The following is a 16,296-nucleotide window of genomic DNA, read 5'->3' on the forward strand; positions in this document are numbered from 1 at the left end:
TTCTTAGCATTTATCTGTTTGATCTGCTGTCCACGCAACCCAAGAATAAACCATTGCCCTCCACAGTCAGTCCTGAGCATCTCCAGTCAGTCCACCAGACCGCACACCAAGCAGGAGCTTGTGCCGGTTTCCCAAGCAACAGCGACGCGACCCCGCCCCTTCCCGCTGAGCCCCGCCCACCGTATTGGTGTGGGAGGGGCGGGGCCAAGAGAAACGTACCCAATAGGAGGGGAGAGGAGGCGGCGTCCCGGTCGCGTCCCCGTCGCTAGGGAAACCGTTGCCGCCGGAGTCCGCGTGCGATGCCGAGCGCTGAGGAGTCAGCCGCGCTGACGGCCGAGGACCGGGCTGAGGAACCCGGCGCCGACCCGCGGCTGCGACTCCTGGGGGCCTACGTGGTCCGGAGCCTGCGGCCGGCGGCCGGCGCCTGGGAGCGCTGCGCGGGAACAGCCGAGGCGGAGCAGCTGCTCCAGGCCTTCCTGGGCCGCGATGCTGCTGAGGCGCCGCGGCCTCTGCTGGTGGTGCGGCCGGGGCCCGGGGGCCTGGCGTTGCAACCTGGGCTGGACCCGGGACCAGAGTCCGGCCTGCCTCGCGCTAAGGGACTTTTCTTCCTGCGCACCAGGCGCGAGCCGCCAGGGCCCGGCAGCCTCCGCGGCGCAGTGCTGTGCGGGGACCTGCCCGCGGCGCCGCTGGAGCACCTGGCCGCGCTGTTCTCTGAGGTGAGGGTGGGCAGGCGGCCCCGAGGCGGCGGAACCGGGGTGGGGGAGGGGAGGAGGCGGGGTCGGGGGGCGGGATGCGGCCGCCGCCGGGGAGGGCCTGGGGGCGGGGTCACGGAAAAAGGGGCGAGGCCAAGGCGCGGATGCTGAGGAGCAGCCCAGCGCCTGGAGGCAGGGAGAAAACGGGGCGGGGCTGGGGGCGGAGCCGGGACGGGGGCGGAGTCAGGACAGGGGTGGGGCTGGGTGGAGAGGAAGACTTGCGAGCCACAGGTCGGGTGGGTGAGCTGTGAGATGGGACCCAGGGCAGCCTGGATGGAGACCAGGCCAGAGTGAGAAGGGGAAAGGGCTACGGCTTGTTCAGCCCGGGTGAGTTCCTGGCCCTGACTACTTTGACCTTGTCTGTGACCTGGGAATGACTGAGGAAGACAGGAAGCGGACATTTCTGATGGACTGGTCGTGGGCAGAGGTGGACGGCTATAACCTGAACTTAGTCCTGGAGAGAGGTTAAAGTTGCTGACCTGGCTTTGATTTGCAAAGGTCAGACCTGACCAGCGATAGAAGCTGAGCATCTCTCTGGAAATGCCCAACAGCCTTTCGGAAGAGGCTGCCTGGAGTTCAGGGAGGAAGAGGGGGATATGAATTATGAATGCCTCGGTGGCATTGTAGCAGAAGCCTCAAGTGTGCAGGGGATTTCAGGCAGGTGCTCAGGAGGGATTCCTGGACCACCCAGACAGACCCTTCTGGAATGGCAGCAAACTCCCCTGCAAGGTGGGCATGCACACTTCTGGAGGCCAGGGCCCTGAGTCCTGCAGGTTGTGAAACAAGTGCTTACAGAGTGCTGGCTGCATGATCCTACTTCGTGTGATGGATGCCACAGGAACACCAAAGAAATAGAAGACGAATTCCCATCCATCCGTTGCCTACTTGAAGAAGCCAAAATATATGCCATATATGCAGTGAATGATATTTTCAAAATATTTATTATGACTGGGGTTTGGATAGAGCTTACTTAAAAGTTAGCCCCAGTGCTAAAGCCAAGTTCTAGATGCTCCCTGGTATATCAGACATTAGCCCTTTAGTTGCTTTATCAGGAGGCTGTGGGGAGTGGGGGATTTCCAGGGAAGGGGTTATGTGGACAGAGGAACTCCCAAAGGACCAGGGAAACTAGGCTTAGCAATACATAAGGAAGTATATCGATATTTTAACAACTAGAATGGTCTTAGTACTTACTGTTCATTGCCTGAACGCCATCCCTAAAGAAGTTGTCTTCTAATGATGAAAGTAGAAAGTGCCATCGAGTTGAGAGGAGATTAGTCCAAAAATTGTGCTTAATTAGAAGTCAGCACTGTGGCCTAACGGGTTAAGCCGCCACATGAAATGCTGGCATCTCATATAGGTACCAGTTTGAGTCCTGGCTGCTCTACTTCCAATCCAGCTCCCTGCTAATGAGCCTAGGAAAGCAGTGGAGATGGCCCAAGTGCTTGGGCCCCTGTACCCACATGGGAGACCAGCTCCTGGCTTTGGCCTGGCCCAGTCCTTGCCATTACAGCCATTTGAGGAATGAACCAATGGATGGAAGATATTTCTCCCCTTTTGTCTCTCTAACTCTGACTTGCAAATAAATAAAATAAATCTTTAAAAATAAAGTCATGCTTAACCTTAACTGTTGAACTGGCTGCTGAACAATGAGAAGGAATAGAAGAAGTAGAGAGCAAGGTAGCTTACAGGGAGCAAATCAAACAAAGGTTCAGAGGTAGAGCTCAACTTACCGTATGTTGGGAACACTGGACCCATCTCAGAGTTGTGTCATGGCTAAGGAAATTTAAAAGTCATTCAAATCCTCAAATGCAGACTTTTCACATGGAAAGAGAGACGAACTGAGTGTTCATCAATAAGGGACTTGAGTGAATGAGTTTTTTTTTTTTTTTTTTTTTTTTTTTTGACAGGCAGAGTGGAGAGTGAGAGAGAGAGACAGAGAGAAAGGTCTTCCTTTGCCGTTGGTTCACCCTCCAATGGCCGCCGCGGCCGGCGCACCGCGCTGATCCCATGGCAGGAGCCAGGAGCCAGGTGCTTTTCCTGGTCTCCCATGGGGTGCAGGGCCCAAGTACTTGGGCCATCCTCCACTGCACTCCCTGGCCACAGCAGAGAGCTGGCCTGGAAGAGGGGCAACCGGGACAGAATCCGGCGCCCTGACCGGGACTAGAACCTGGTGTGCCGGCGCCGCTAGGCAGAGGATTAGCCTAGTGAGCCGCGGCGCCGGCCCGAGTGAATGAGTTTTGGTCCATCTACGCAACAATGAAACCCTGTGCAACTGATAAAAAGAATGACTAGTATGGAATACCCCTGAAGGGCATTTGGGGGCATTAATCTGCCATTTCAGCAATTTCAAAGTGTTCAGTACAATATTGTACCACAAGCCTACTGTTGTGCAGGGGCTTTCAGAACTCCCCCATCCAGCATGACTGAAGCTCTACACCCATGAGGTAATGCCTCCCTCCCCCTCCCACCAGGCCCTGGCCAACCACCATTCTAATTTCTGTGCCTATGACTTGGACTCCTCTGGTGACTTCATGCCAGGGGGATCATTCAGTCATTGTCTCTTTGCAATTGGCTTATTTCACTTAGCATACTGTCCTCAGAGTTCATCCCTGCTGTCACATGTGACAGGAGTTCCTTCCTTTTTAAGGCTAAATAATATTCTGCTGTATTTTTTTTTACCACATTTATGCCTTTATCTTGGAATTTAGGTGTTTTCCATCTCTTGGCTATTGTGCATAATGTTGCAATTTAGGATGTTTTTTTTAAAAAAGATATAAAATTGTACATGTGGTATCTTACTGTTTCTCTTACAAAATGGAGGGGGGGGAAGGAATGACTAATTTCATAGAGTAATCCATAAGTAGGAGGAACTAAGTGAATGAGGGATGGGGGTAGGTAGAAGACTGACTTTTGTAAAAGCTTTTGTACTTTCTAAATTTATACCATGTAAATGCATTATCTATTTAAAAGTCTAAATAAAGTGATTTGCTGTAAAAACACCTCAAGTCTTTTACTTGCATTCCTCAAAGCCTGAAACAGGAATCCTTAGTCTAGTCAACCCTCTGTTGTCCATCTACTTTTGTCACACACCCTGACGCTGACCCGCTACCACTTCTAAACCCTGCTCCCTTGCTATCTGCTAAGCTCCTTCCTTCCCTCCACAGCCTTCTGTCCACCCCCTTGCCCCTGTCTCAGTACCTTGTAGATCAGCTTAGTCTCTGACTGCCTGCATCCTTTTGCCTCCCACCCCCATATTCAGCATCACCACAGAAATCTTCATGGTGGGGGGGGGGGGGCGGGCGTGTTGACAAGCTATAATTTTGTATTGATTTGTCTCATTACACAAGAACAAGGTAAAACAGAAATACACCTAAGAAATGTTTGAAAGAAAGAATTAAGAGAATTTAGTAACGTGTTCCCCTCCCTCTTCAAAACCATCTGAGTCACTGCTGCCAGGTTTTTTTTCTGCAGTCATGAAGCTTGCAGGCTTTTTTGAATGTGTGCTCTTTGGAAAGTGAGCACGGGATTTGGAGTCTGACAGTCCTAGGTGCAGATCCTGGTTCTGTCAAACCCAGCAGATGGATGTGAGCAGATGAGCTCACTCTGCCAGGGCTAAGTGATCTCATGGGGTTGTTATGAAATTTAGACATAATATGTTAGGACACCTGGAACAGAGCATGTCACATTGTAGGTGTTCTATAAAGAATGTGAATCATTGTCACCCCACATCCCATCTAAAATCCTCCCGCTTCCTGACTGCTTCTCAGCACCTCACTCTTCCCAAGACTCAGCTGTATCCACCACCATCAGCCCTTCTGCCTCTGAGCCTGAGGGTGAGCCTTGTTCCTCTGCTGCTTCTAGACTCAAGCCCCACAACCTCCAGTTTGAATCTCCTGTCATCAAAATCACCCACACATGTTGCCCTGCCCTATACTGATAGCATGCCCCTCCTCCATGATTTTGGCTCTCAGCTAACCGTGACTCTTCAAAATTACTCCTGTCTTAACATGTAGCTATTTCAGTATAACTGATCCTTCCAATAACTTGGCTTCTGGGTTACTGGACCTTTATCCTCCATTGATCTTGGCCTCCCCTGTATGTCCACCACCCCTTCCCATACCCATTCCCAAAATGGAAAAAGGTGTCCATGTGGCCAGTGGCAATGTGTTACCAATGACCCTCATGCTCTGACTTCATGCACCTCCTTCTCTGACCATTCTTCTTGTCTTTCAGTTCACCCCCTCTCATACCCAGACTACAGCAGTCCTCTTTTTTTTTTTTTTTTTGTTTTTCTTTTTTATCTCTTGGAGATTTTATGCAAATTTGAGTGTGAAATTTCTCATGGCCTTTTCAGATTTCTTTTTTTTTTCTTTTTTTTTTTTCGTTTTTCTTTTTTTTTTATCTTTTATTTAATGAATATAAATTTCTAAAGTACGACTCATGTGTTACAATGGCTTCCCCCCCCATACCGTCCCTCCCACCCACAACCCTCCCCTTTCCCACTCCCTCTCCCCTTCCATTCACATCAAGATTCATTTTCAATTATCTTAATATACAGAAGATCAGCTTAGTATACCTTAAGTAAGGATTTCAACAGTTTGCTCCCACACAGAAACATAAAGTGAAAAATAATAGATGATTTTTTTTAAATGATGATGAAATCAGAGCAGACCTATTGTCATGTTTAATCCCAGTGAGAGTCAAGTTGGGAATTGATAATTTTTTTTTTTTTTTTTACAGAAGATCAGTTTAGTGTACATTAAGTAAAGATTTCAGTCGTTTGCACTCCCATAGAAACACAAAGTGAAATATACTGTTTGAGTACTCGTTATAGCATTAAGCCTCAGTGTACAGCACGTTAAGGACAGAGATCCTACATGAGGAGTAAGTGCACAGTGACTCCTGTTGTTGACTTTACCAATTGACACTCCTGTTTATGGCATCAGTAATCTCCCTATGCACCAGTTATGAGTTTCCAAGGCTATGGAAGCCCCTTGAGTTCTCCGACTCTTATCTTGTTTAGACACGGTCATAGTCAAAGTGGAGGTTCTCTCCTCCCTTCAGAGAAAGGCACCTCCCTCTTTGAAGACCTGTTCTTTCCACTGGGATCTCACTCACAGAGATCTTTTTGCCAGAGTGTCTTGGCTTTCCATGCCTGAAATACTCTCATGGGCTTTTCAGCCAGATCCGAGTGCTTTTAGGGCTGATTCTGAGGCCAGAGTGCTATTTAGGACATCCGCCATTCTATGAGTCTGCTGAGTATCTCACTTCCCATGTTGGATCGCTCTCCCCTTTATTTATTCTATCGGTTGGTGTTAGCAGATACTAGACTTGTTTATGTGCTCCCTTTGACTCTTAGTCCTTTCATTATGATCAATTGTGAACTGAAATTGATCACTTGGAGTAGTGAGATGGCATTGGCACATGCCACCTTGATGGGATTGAATTGGAATCCCCTGGTATGTTTCCAACTCTACCAATTGGGGCAAGTCAGCCCGAGCATGCCCCAAATTATACATCTCTTCCCTCTCTTATTCCCACTCTTATGTTTAACAGGGATCACATTTCAGTTAATTTTCAACACTTAAGAATAACTGTGTGATAATTACAGAATTAAACCAGTCATATTAAGTAGAACAGACAAAAAAAAAATACTATGAGGGATAATGTATTAAGTTGTCCATTAGCAGTCAGGGCTATGCTGATCAAGTCACCATTTCTCATAGTGTCCATTTCACTTCAGGAGGTTTCCTTTTTGGTGTTCAGTCAGTTGTCACCGATCAGGGAGAACATATGGTATTTGTCCCTTTGGGACTGGCTTACTTCACTCAGCATGATGTGTTCCAGATTCCTCCATTTTGTTGCAAATGACTGGATTTCGTTGTTTCTTACTACAGCAGTCCTCTTGATCGTGCTGGGACTTCCCCATTCCAATGTCCCTGCTTGAGTGCCATTCTAGTCATTGTCATCGTTCCCTTGTGTCAACACCTGACTTAGTGGCCTCTGGCTTGCTGTGTGCATTTGGCAAAACCACAGTCCTGGTGAAATCCAGCTCCCTGGAATGGCATACCTACACCAGGAAGCTGAATGGGGTTAGGGGAAAACCGACTGACTCCACTTTACCCTCATGGCCTTGAACTTCTAGTAGGCCTTTCAAGCTTCTCAATAGACATACTATTTTTTTTCTACTCCAACTATTTTCTCATTCTTTTCCATCCCTGGTTCACAACTTTGTTTTTTCTTTCTTCAAATGTCTAAAATCTCTCTCAACCTCACTTTGTGATGCTCTTTTTTTCTGGTTTGAAAAAAAATTGGAAATAGTAGAATGAAATTTCCACAAACATTTATATTTACTCTATCTGCCAATACCCACACTCACAGAGCTCTGCCATTCCTCTGTTGCTAAATATAGATGGTATGTACCATCCTCTGATGCTAACCCTAAGACTAGAGTTGGCACCGTTGCTTGGAATTCTGGTCATTCTTTAGGAATAGAATAATCTCTTCCTCTCCTCCATTCTTATGATTTTCCCTCTCCAGTGGCTCATTCCCATCAAACAAAACTTTCATTTCTCCTTTATCAGCTGTCAGCCCACTTCTATGGTCCTCCATATAAGAAAAGTTCTGGAATGTGTACTTCTTCACACAATGTCCCATTCTTCTCCTCTTTGATCTTATATTCACTGATCAACCTTTTACTCCAATACTTCCCAAAAGAGAAAAGGAAGAACTTGTCAATGTTTCCAGTGAGTGCCGCATGACCAAATCAAATGGCCATTAATTAATGCTCATCCTGCATGACCTGTTAGGTAGCAGCATTTGTCTGTTTATAACCACCCTCTCGTCCTGGCTCCCAGAACACTACTTCTATTCTCCTAACATTTTGGCCATTCCTGGTCTGTTTTCATGGATGATACTTCCCCTTCTTCCCAATTTATTAACACAGGAAAGCCCTAGGGCTCCTTCAGTGGGCACCTTTTTTTTTTTCTCTTCATATACTCTTTCCCTTGAGAGCTCTTAATTCAATTTTAGAATTTTACAAAACATCTATATCCAAAACCTCCCAAATCTGTTATCTTCAGCCTTTCCTTCTCTGAATTCCCAACCAAAATCTCCAATTGCCTACTCATAGATTCCATCTTGAAGTCCAATACATATATCACATTTTAGCATATCCCCCAACAAGCCAATCTTTCCTTGAGAACTTGCCCCACCTTTATTCTTCCCCATAGGATTAAAGGCAGCTCCATTCTTCCAATTTCTCGAGCCCCAAGTCCTGGGGTCATCTTAACCCCTCTTTTCTTTCTCAACCCCAAAACTAGTTCATCAACACATCCCATTGGCTATATTTTCAAAATTTGTATAAAATCAGACCATTTATCTCCATCTCCACCACAACCCCTCCTATTAAGCCGCTATCATCTATGTTATAGCAATAACTTGCTAACTGATCTTATTTTCCATTTTTTACCAGTACAGCCTATTCTTATCATAATAGCCAGAGTGATACTACTTTTTAAAAAAGAGATGTTCTTACATGCTCTGAAGCTTTCAATTATGTCCATTTCTGACAGTAAAAGCCAAATTCCTATAGGTAAGACTATGAGTGATTTTACTCATCCCTGCCTCTTCCTGTGTAGCCTGTTCCAACTTCACTGGCCTCCACACTGCTCCTGGATCGTACCATGTGTGCTCTCACCCAAGGGCCTTTGCACTGGCTTTTCCTTCTCCCAGGGAACTGCAAAATACTGTATTTTCTTCAGTCTTTTTTTTTTTTTTTTTAAGATGGTGTCTTCTTGATGAGGGAGTTCATGGAGTGACATGGAGTTCAATATTTACAATTACAACTCATGATCCCTCTCACACACTTAATCATATTCATAGAACTTATTGTGTATTGACTCTCTTCCCTGGAGTATAAACTGTATGAGATCAGGAACTGTTGTCTGTTTTGTTCATGGATGTATCCTCCTAGCATCTAGAACAGTGCTAACACTTAGTAGATGCTCAATAAATATTCATTGAATGAATGAGTGAGTAGCTTTTCATTTCATGGAGTGCTCGCATTCATTAATTTCCTGTCACTCAAAGCCCTCCAAAATCCAACCCAAATTTAGTCACCACTTTTTCTGCAGATAGCATGCATTCAATCATTCTACAAACTTTTATTGAATCTTTCTATATGCCAGACTGTGGGTATTTGAAGATCAAATAAAATTAAGTCCCCGCCTTTGAGATTCCAGGAAAATTCCACACTATCATTGCTCTCTGTTAGGCCTTCTGCAAGGCTCCCTTCTAGACATAAATGTGACAGAGCTTAGTTTGTGACATTGTTTTTCTTTTCCAGTTCTGTTCACATGTTGTAAGTTCTCAGCTGAATCAATGTTTCCAGAAAGACCAAGCCAGGAATTGAGCAGGATGCCTCTGGGTATTTTATTTCACAACTACCAGGACTTATTGATCATAGAAAGAACTTAACCAGCCATATGGATCCATATTTCCTTCTCATTATTCACTTGGTGGCTTTCTCATCACATTCCCTGAACACCTGTTTGTCTTTCGAGTATTCTCCTTCCGTTCGTTGTGTAATTCTAACAGGTAGAGGCTCCTAAGGAGTTGCATTGATACTTTCAGAGTTACTGGTAATAGAAGCTCAATTTCTACCAGAAAGCTTAGCTCAAAAAACTCATAAACTTGATTTAGGAAATCAAAGATATCAGGACTGGGTCTTTCTCCATTTGGCAACTTTCCCTTTCTAAGGCTTCATGTAATAGCAAGATGGCCACCAAAAGCCCCAGACTAGCACAAAAGAGGAAAAAAGGGTAGAAAAATTCAGATGAGGGACTTTGTCCTGACTCCCATTGGCTCAGATTTGGTTACATGTGCACCTCTGGATTTGGGCGATAGGTACCAAAAGAAGAACTTTGTAAGGTTGCCCAAATCAGCTAAGCTTCACTCTAAAGATGGATTCATGGTCCTGGATTTGGTTTTCTTTTTTTAAGGTGCCCTCCCTCTCATACTACCTCTCACATAGTCATCCTTAGCTACCTTTGACTGTTTAAATCATCTATTCTCCATGTTGATGAGAGAGGAATCCCTTCCCAAGGGCAATGGGGATAGCTGAACACATCTCACCCCACACATAGGTGACATTGATGACAGCTTATTAGTCATACCTCCTTACAGCCCAGAGGAGGAGGACACCTTGATATACAGGCCCACAGGGAGGCTGCACCTGGGAACAGAATGAACAATCAGGGGCTTGCTTCATAGTGTCAAGAGAATGTGACTTCCCTTGGTTCCCGTGGAGGACATGATTGATTCATTTATAATAATTCCACAGGCTGGCAGGGCCCTGAAGCCAGTTATCAGAGACAAGAAGGAACTGTGCCCATTCTCCTCCACAAGGAGGGTTGCTTGGCTGGGAGAGTTTAGCCACGGGAACAGAATGGGAAGGAAAACTTGTGAGTAAGCTATCGGAGACCCTGCTGATTTTACCAGATGTCAAGGCAGCACATAACATTGGTTCTTTAGTATTAGTCACTGCACAGTGACCTGCCAAAGGTTGAGTATAGCTGCGTGGGCCCTTTTCACGAGTCTCTCAAGTCTCAGAAGCCGAATGGCAGCCTTTCTTTCCTGTACACTTCTGTCACAGATTGTCATACCCATCCTGGCCAATGAGAAGAACTGCCTAGACTGGCCTCCCATGGTGTGTCAAGACGTCAGCCGGCATGCCCACACCCTCCAGTGCGATCTCCTGGTGATCCTCGAGCAAGCGAAGGGGAAAACACTGCTGCCCCTTCCAGTAGGCTCAGAAAAAATGGAGTCCGTGGATTTTGAAAACGAGACAGCGTAAGTACTGCCAGCTGGGCCATATGGGCCTCTAAGATACGGGAGGTGCTGGTTTATCCGAGTGTTTTCTTTACAGCTTTTCTGTTCCTGGCTCCAAATGTCTTGGTCTGCACACAGCCTGTGTCTGCTGTTTTCCAACATCCTCGGACTGTATGTTTGCACAGTTCCTCCCCTGGCCTCCATCCCTCTGCCTGAGTCTTTCACGGCCATCATGGCAATGTGGCCTTTCCAGCATTTGGAACCATGTCAGGGCTGAGGGCAACCACTCTGATCGGGAGAATGCCCGTGGCTGGCAGAGACGCAGCTTGCAGTGTGGGAGGCAGTGTGCCTCTGCCCAGCATTTACCCATCACACAGTATCACAGGGCCAGTGCTCTAGACACTCTTCCCCCAGCAGTTGGAGACTTCTTCTAGGTTCCAGAGACTTTTTATTTTCATTTTCAAACAAGAACACTATTGGGGCCTAGAGTCCATGCCTTCTGTCCCAGTGTGGCCATTAAAACCTCAGCCGTGGGGCCAGTGTTGTGGCAGATTAAACAGATTAAGCAGCCATCTCAGATGCCAGCATCCTATATCAGAGCACTGGTTCAAGTCCTGGATGCTCTGCTTCCAATCCAGCTCCCTGCTAATAAGTCTTGGAAGTCAGTAGAAGACAGCCCAAGTACTTGGGCCCCTGCCACCAATGTGGGAGACCCAGATGGAGTTTCAGGCTCTTAGCTTTGGCCTGGCCCAGACCCAGCCATTGTGGCCATTTGGGGAGTGAGCCTGTGGATGGTGGATCTCTTTCTCCATCTCTCTCTCTCTCTGTTACTCTGCATTTAAAATAAGTAAAATAATTAAAAAAAAAAAAAAAGCCTCCTCTCCTTTTTGTAGTTATAACCAATCCCAGCCTCCACTTGCCATTATAGCTTTAAATTTTCTTTGTTTCTGTCTTCTGGGGATGTTGTTTCCCCCTTTCAAAGCAGGCTAAGTATGTGCATAATATATTTATTATGTTTTACTCAGCATTTCAATATATTTATGGCCACAGGTGGCCTCCTCGTATGAGCTCAGCCTGCCATATTTCTAGGAGTTTCCCCTCGTATTGCTGTCATCATTGTTTGTTCAGGATTCAGGAATTGCTCTAAAGAATAAGAAATGCAGGCACCGGAAATATACTTTATAATGAATTTTTTCTACTGGAAGTAATTTGCTCCTGGAATAATTTGAAGCAATTTCCCAGTTAACTGGAAAACTTACTATGGTTTAATAAAAATATCCAATTTTCAATATAAATAAATTAAAACTACTCTCTTCCTGGTCCCTTCATACTTTACCATAATAACATTCAGTGTGTGTATGTAATAATTGCTGGTTTCTCTCCCTTTGTTCAAATTTTATATTTTCCCAAAAGGCTGCATCATTTTGGGGGAAGTAAGTATGTTCTCCCTTTAATAACTTCCATAATTACTTGTGCTATATCATTTTCAGCAAATATGAATTTAATTGAATCAGGTGAAGGTGGGTTTCTGATATAAAAATGTGAACTATACACTCCCTTTCTTTGTTACTGTCTTTTCTTTTTAAAAATTAATTACTTAATTAATTTGAAAGGCAGGGCAATAGAGACAGAAGGAGAGGCAGAAAGATCTTCCATCCTTGGATTCACTCAGACCAGGGCCAGGCTGAAGGCAGGATCCGGGATCTCCATTTGGGTCTCCCACAGGGATGGTAGGGGCACAAGCACTTGGGCCATCATCTGCTTCCTTACCAAGCACATTAGCAGGGAGTTTGATAGGAAGCAAAGTAGCCAGGATTTGAATCAGCGCTCTGATATACGATGCCAGCATTACAAGTAGTGTCTTAACACGCGACGCCACAATGCTGGCCCTTGTCTTTCATTCTTGGTATGTCCAATTTTCAGCTAAGCCTTTTGAAAAGACAGATAAAATATAGACTTTGGTTTTTAGTCCTTTCCAAACATCTTTAAATTGTCATGTAAAAATAAAAGGTATATGAGATTTGGGGGAAAACTTGGGAATTCCACTTGTCACTTTCAGGTGGCTGGCAGTTTGCCTGTGGAGGAGGAAGTAATCTATCTCCTCTTGCTGCAGAAAGCAGAGCTGATAGCAAAATGAGGGAACTAGAGAGAGGCAGAGAGACAAACCTTCACCTCTGAGAGGGCAGACCTTGGGAGTGTGCTGCATCGTCAAGCAGGCAGCTGGCTGTCCCTGTTGGGAATCAAGCAAAAGTTGGGTGGTCATCTGAATGTTTCCTGTCCAGGGTATTTAGGCATTCACAGGAAGGCATGATGGTGCTCACATCTCGCGCACAAGTCTTCAGAGTATTAATCAACCCCTGAATCTGTATGGGTAATGCTGTATTTACACACGGATAGGCATTGTTCCCAGGGACAGGGTCTATACATTTCACTGACTACTCAACAGTTTCCGTTATCCAAAACACGGCTTGGGCTCAATGGAATTCCCCATCTTTTTGTTGAAAGACTTGGGTTTCTGTTTTGGGACACACAGGGTTATTTTGACAGGTTTCAGGAAGTTTGTTTTGTCGTTCACAGCTTGGATTCCATAGATAAGTCAGTCATCTATGCCATAGAGTCTGCAGTGATCAGATGGAGCCACCAAGTCCAGGGGGTGCTCAAGAGAGAGTCTTCTCAGCCACTCCTGCAAGGGAAGAATCCCACCCCTAAGGTGGAGTTGGAGTTCTGGAAGAGCAGGTAGGCAGGTGTTCAAACCATGGGCAGAAGCTGTCATGGAAAATAAAGTGGGAGATGACCTGGGGGATCTAACCATTGAGCTGCTTCTTCAGGTGTTTCTCCTCATCTCCAGGGCACGTGGCTCAGTGACACTGGATTGATACAGGTTTTCTATGGATGGGAGATGCATACTTTCCCCAAGGTTCAGTAGTCATGCTTCCTTTCTTGGGATACCATCAATCTGTCTTTGGGCATTTCTTTAAAGTCTCTTTCCACTACATGTAAAATTCATTGACTCTCTTTAATCATTTTGTTCTAAATGCTTACCCCCTTCTCCTTGAACAGTCAGGGCTAGATGCACATACCTTGTATAAGGATCTGAAGGAAGAGAGGAATTCCTCAAAGTTGGCTTTAGAATGTCCTCTCCTAGGTCCCAGCTCACCTGTGGCAGGATGTTGTGTTCAGAAAGACCTTATCACTGCTCCTGCTCTATGTACTCCCCTACCTGCTTTCCATTTCCTTACTCTTATTTGTTACTCAAAAAGGACACAGATGTTAGAGACAGATGCCCCTGTCCTCATGTATAATGGAGAATGTCTGTGTCGCATGACTGGGCCTACCTCTAAGACCCCAGCCCAGCCTGCACCCCACCCTCGCTGTCCCGCATGCTGGGCATCTCCTTCTCTTGCCTGGTTTCTGACCATTTGTTGACCCACGGGCGAGGCCCTTCTCTATCAGCCTTGCTCCAAAAATGCCTCTCTCACCTTCCTGCTCCAACCTTACTGCAAGAGCTAATGACCTCCAGCTGCCAAGCTTTTGAGCCAGCAGATGGTCACAGCAGTGTTTCCTGGAGTTGCCCCTTTGAACCTGTGTTCCTGACTCAGGCATTTGCCCTCAGTGTTCTGGGAACAGATGTCTCAGCTCTTGGGGCAGAGCATAGCCTGTGCAGAAGCCCCCCACAGCAAAGCCCCTGTCTATGTGAGGGCGGGATGTCACTGTATGACCTGCATTTCTCGATATTCAGCAGGATTCGCCCTTCTCCGTGGTATTGCAGGTCTGAGGATCTGGAGTATATTTATAATCAGCTGAGAACGATCAAGGTGCGGGGCATGGCTGGGCTCCTGGACAAGTTTCAGAGCAGCTACTTGCCAGCTTTCAAAGCCATGTTCAGAGACGTCACAGCAGGTAAGGGCCAACAAGTGTTTGCACAAAGACATTCGATTGGAATTTCTTATTTAGTAACACATTCACTTCTCTCTGAGTTTTGCCTCTTCAAGTCCTATAACCTTCCAACCTGGCACAATATAGACCAGTGGGAGAGCAGCCACACAGAACTGAGCTCTGCTTGCAATGCCACTGCTTTGTGACCTCGGCAGCTTCCCCTAACCTGTCTGAGCTCTGGTGTGTGCCATGGGCATGATGCACACTTCAGCCTCCTTGCCTGGGCCCATGGGAGGTAATACCTGTCTTGGCGGAAGAACCTTATTGACTGCCCAATATGGATGCACACTGCTATCTCGTTCCTCTGGAATTCAGGTCCCTCTGCCCTTGACTGGTTGAGAAATCTCTGTTCCGTTTCTAGCTCTTTTCTGCTTTTTTGGTTCCCATTGTCGGATGGGGCTGCAATTTCCTGGCCATCTGAGCACCAGACAAGATCAGCCAATGTCATAATCAAAAAGCCAGTGAAGTCTATGATTAGAAATAGGTAAATTTTTCCTCTCCCTTCATTGTCACACTTTGTTCTCTTCCCCATCCCCATTTTTCCAATCAAACCTCTTCTTTGCTCTTCAGTACTGAAGGTCAAAATGTGCTTTTAAATTTCTTTGTAATTTTATATGATTTAAGCTTAACCTAAGAAGTGATTTTCAAACATTTTTTTCCTTTCCCCTAATTCTTTTTTTTAGTATAATCTCCTATGTAAGTCCAAAACAGAAAACCAATCAGGAGGGATGGACATTGTAATACAGCAGGTTAAGCCACTATTTGGGACACTCTTATCCCATATCATAGTCCTGGGATCAAGGCATCTCCATTTCCTATCCAGTTTTCTACTAATTTGCTTGGGAAGGTAGCAGATAATGGCCCATGTGCTTGGTTTCCTTTCACCAAAGTTTCAGGCTCTTAGTTTTAGCCTGGCCAAGCCCCAGCTGTTGCAGGCATTTGGAGATGCACCTGTAGATGAAAGAATCTCTCCCTACCCCTGTCTCTCTCTTTCCCTGTCTCTTTCTCTTTGCCTTGCAAATAAATATAGTAAATAAATAAATGCATATACTTCTCAGGATATATGTGCTCTGTCAAAGAGGCAGCATTCTGTCTCCAGAGCCCACTGGACATCATCCCACCTTCTCCTCTTTGTGACATGGGGTTTGGAGACCACTCAACTAAAGAACTAAAAGTTCTGCTGACGGGATTTCCAACATGAGCTGTATATAACAGAGACTTGGCATCAGGAGTTGGTCTTTGAGGTCCTTCTGGGTGCTACAAGCCCATCACAGAGGCTAGTCTGTCAGCAGGTAGAGCCGACTTGGCCCAAGATGTCTTATGGAGCTCCGCTGTATTGCTTCACCGAGAGATTCTGTGTCCCGGGGGAATCTGCTCTTGTTTCCAATTTGGACTTCACTTCAGAAGGACAGGTGTCTGAGAAAGTGGTACGTGTACCAGCTAGCATGGGTGATGACCGTGGGAGACATGCAGACAGGTATTTTGTAACGTGTGTTGAAGCATGACTGATTTTAGCAAGGGATATGTATGTCTTCCATTTACAGTAGTGGTTTAAAGTTTTCATTTTGTATAATTTTATTTAGGTTTAACTTGGAGTCAACTTAGAGGGAAATATTAAGTCAGCAGCACTACAGGTTATATCCAGACGTGGCAAATATCATAAAGCAAATATGCAATTGCCTGCAATTTGGAGCTCTAAGATAAAACATGTAGCAAAAATGTATTATGAATTGGTTATTGAGTGCCCCAAGGATATTTTTCACCTTAATAAATTAAT

At 45.7% G+C, this 16,296-nt stretch overlaps 1 protein-coding gene across 4 annotated transcripts in view; it reads left to right on the forward strand.

The window, feature by feature from the left end:
* Positions 1-225: 225 nt before the first annotated feature.
* The window catches only part of DNAH9 (dynein axonemal heavy chain 9), a 371,124-nt gene continuing 355,053 nt past the window's right edge, over positions 226-16,296 (forward strand). For 2 of the 4 annotated variants that reach the window (XM_070061398.2, XM_089317689.1), the window contains exons 1-4: positions 230-716; positions 10,408-10,604; positions 13,161-13,319; positions 14,353-14,483. In XM_070061398.2, coding sequence (XP_069917499.2) covers positions 300-716; positions 10,408-10,604; positions 13,161-13,319; positions 14,353-14,483 — 904 coding nt within the window. In that variant the 5' untranslated portion in view covers positions 230-299. Of the gene's footprint in view, positions 717-10,407; positions 10,605-13,160; positions 13,320-14,352; positions 14,484-16,296 lie in introns of all 4 variants that reach the window. The other 2 variants (XR_016223981.1, XM_070061394.2) reach the window with 2 other exon arrangements.

The sequence above is a fragment of the Oryctolagus cuniculus genome, chromosome 17 (assembly GCF_051225735.1).
Source record: "Oryctolagus cuniculus isolate XC-2025 breed Fujian yellow rabbit chromosome 17, ASM5122573v1, whole genome shotgun sequence".
Taxonomy (NCBI): domain Eukaryota; kingdom Metazoa; phylum Chordata; class Mammalia; order Lagomorpha; family Leporidae; genus Oryctolagus; species Oryctolagus cuniculus.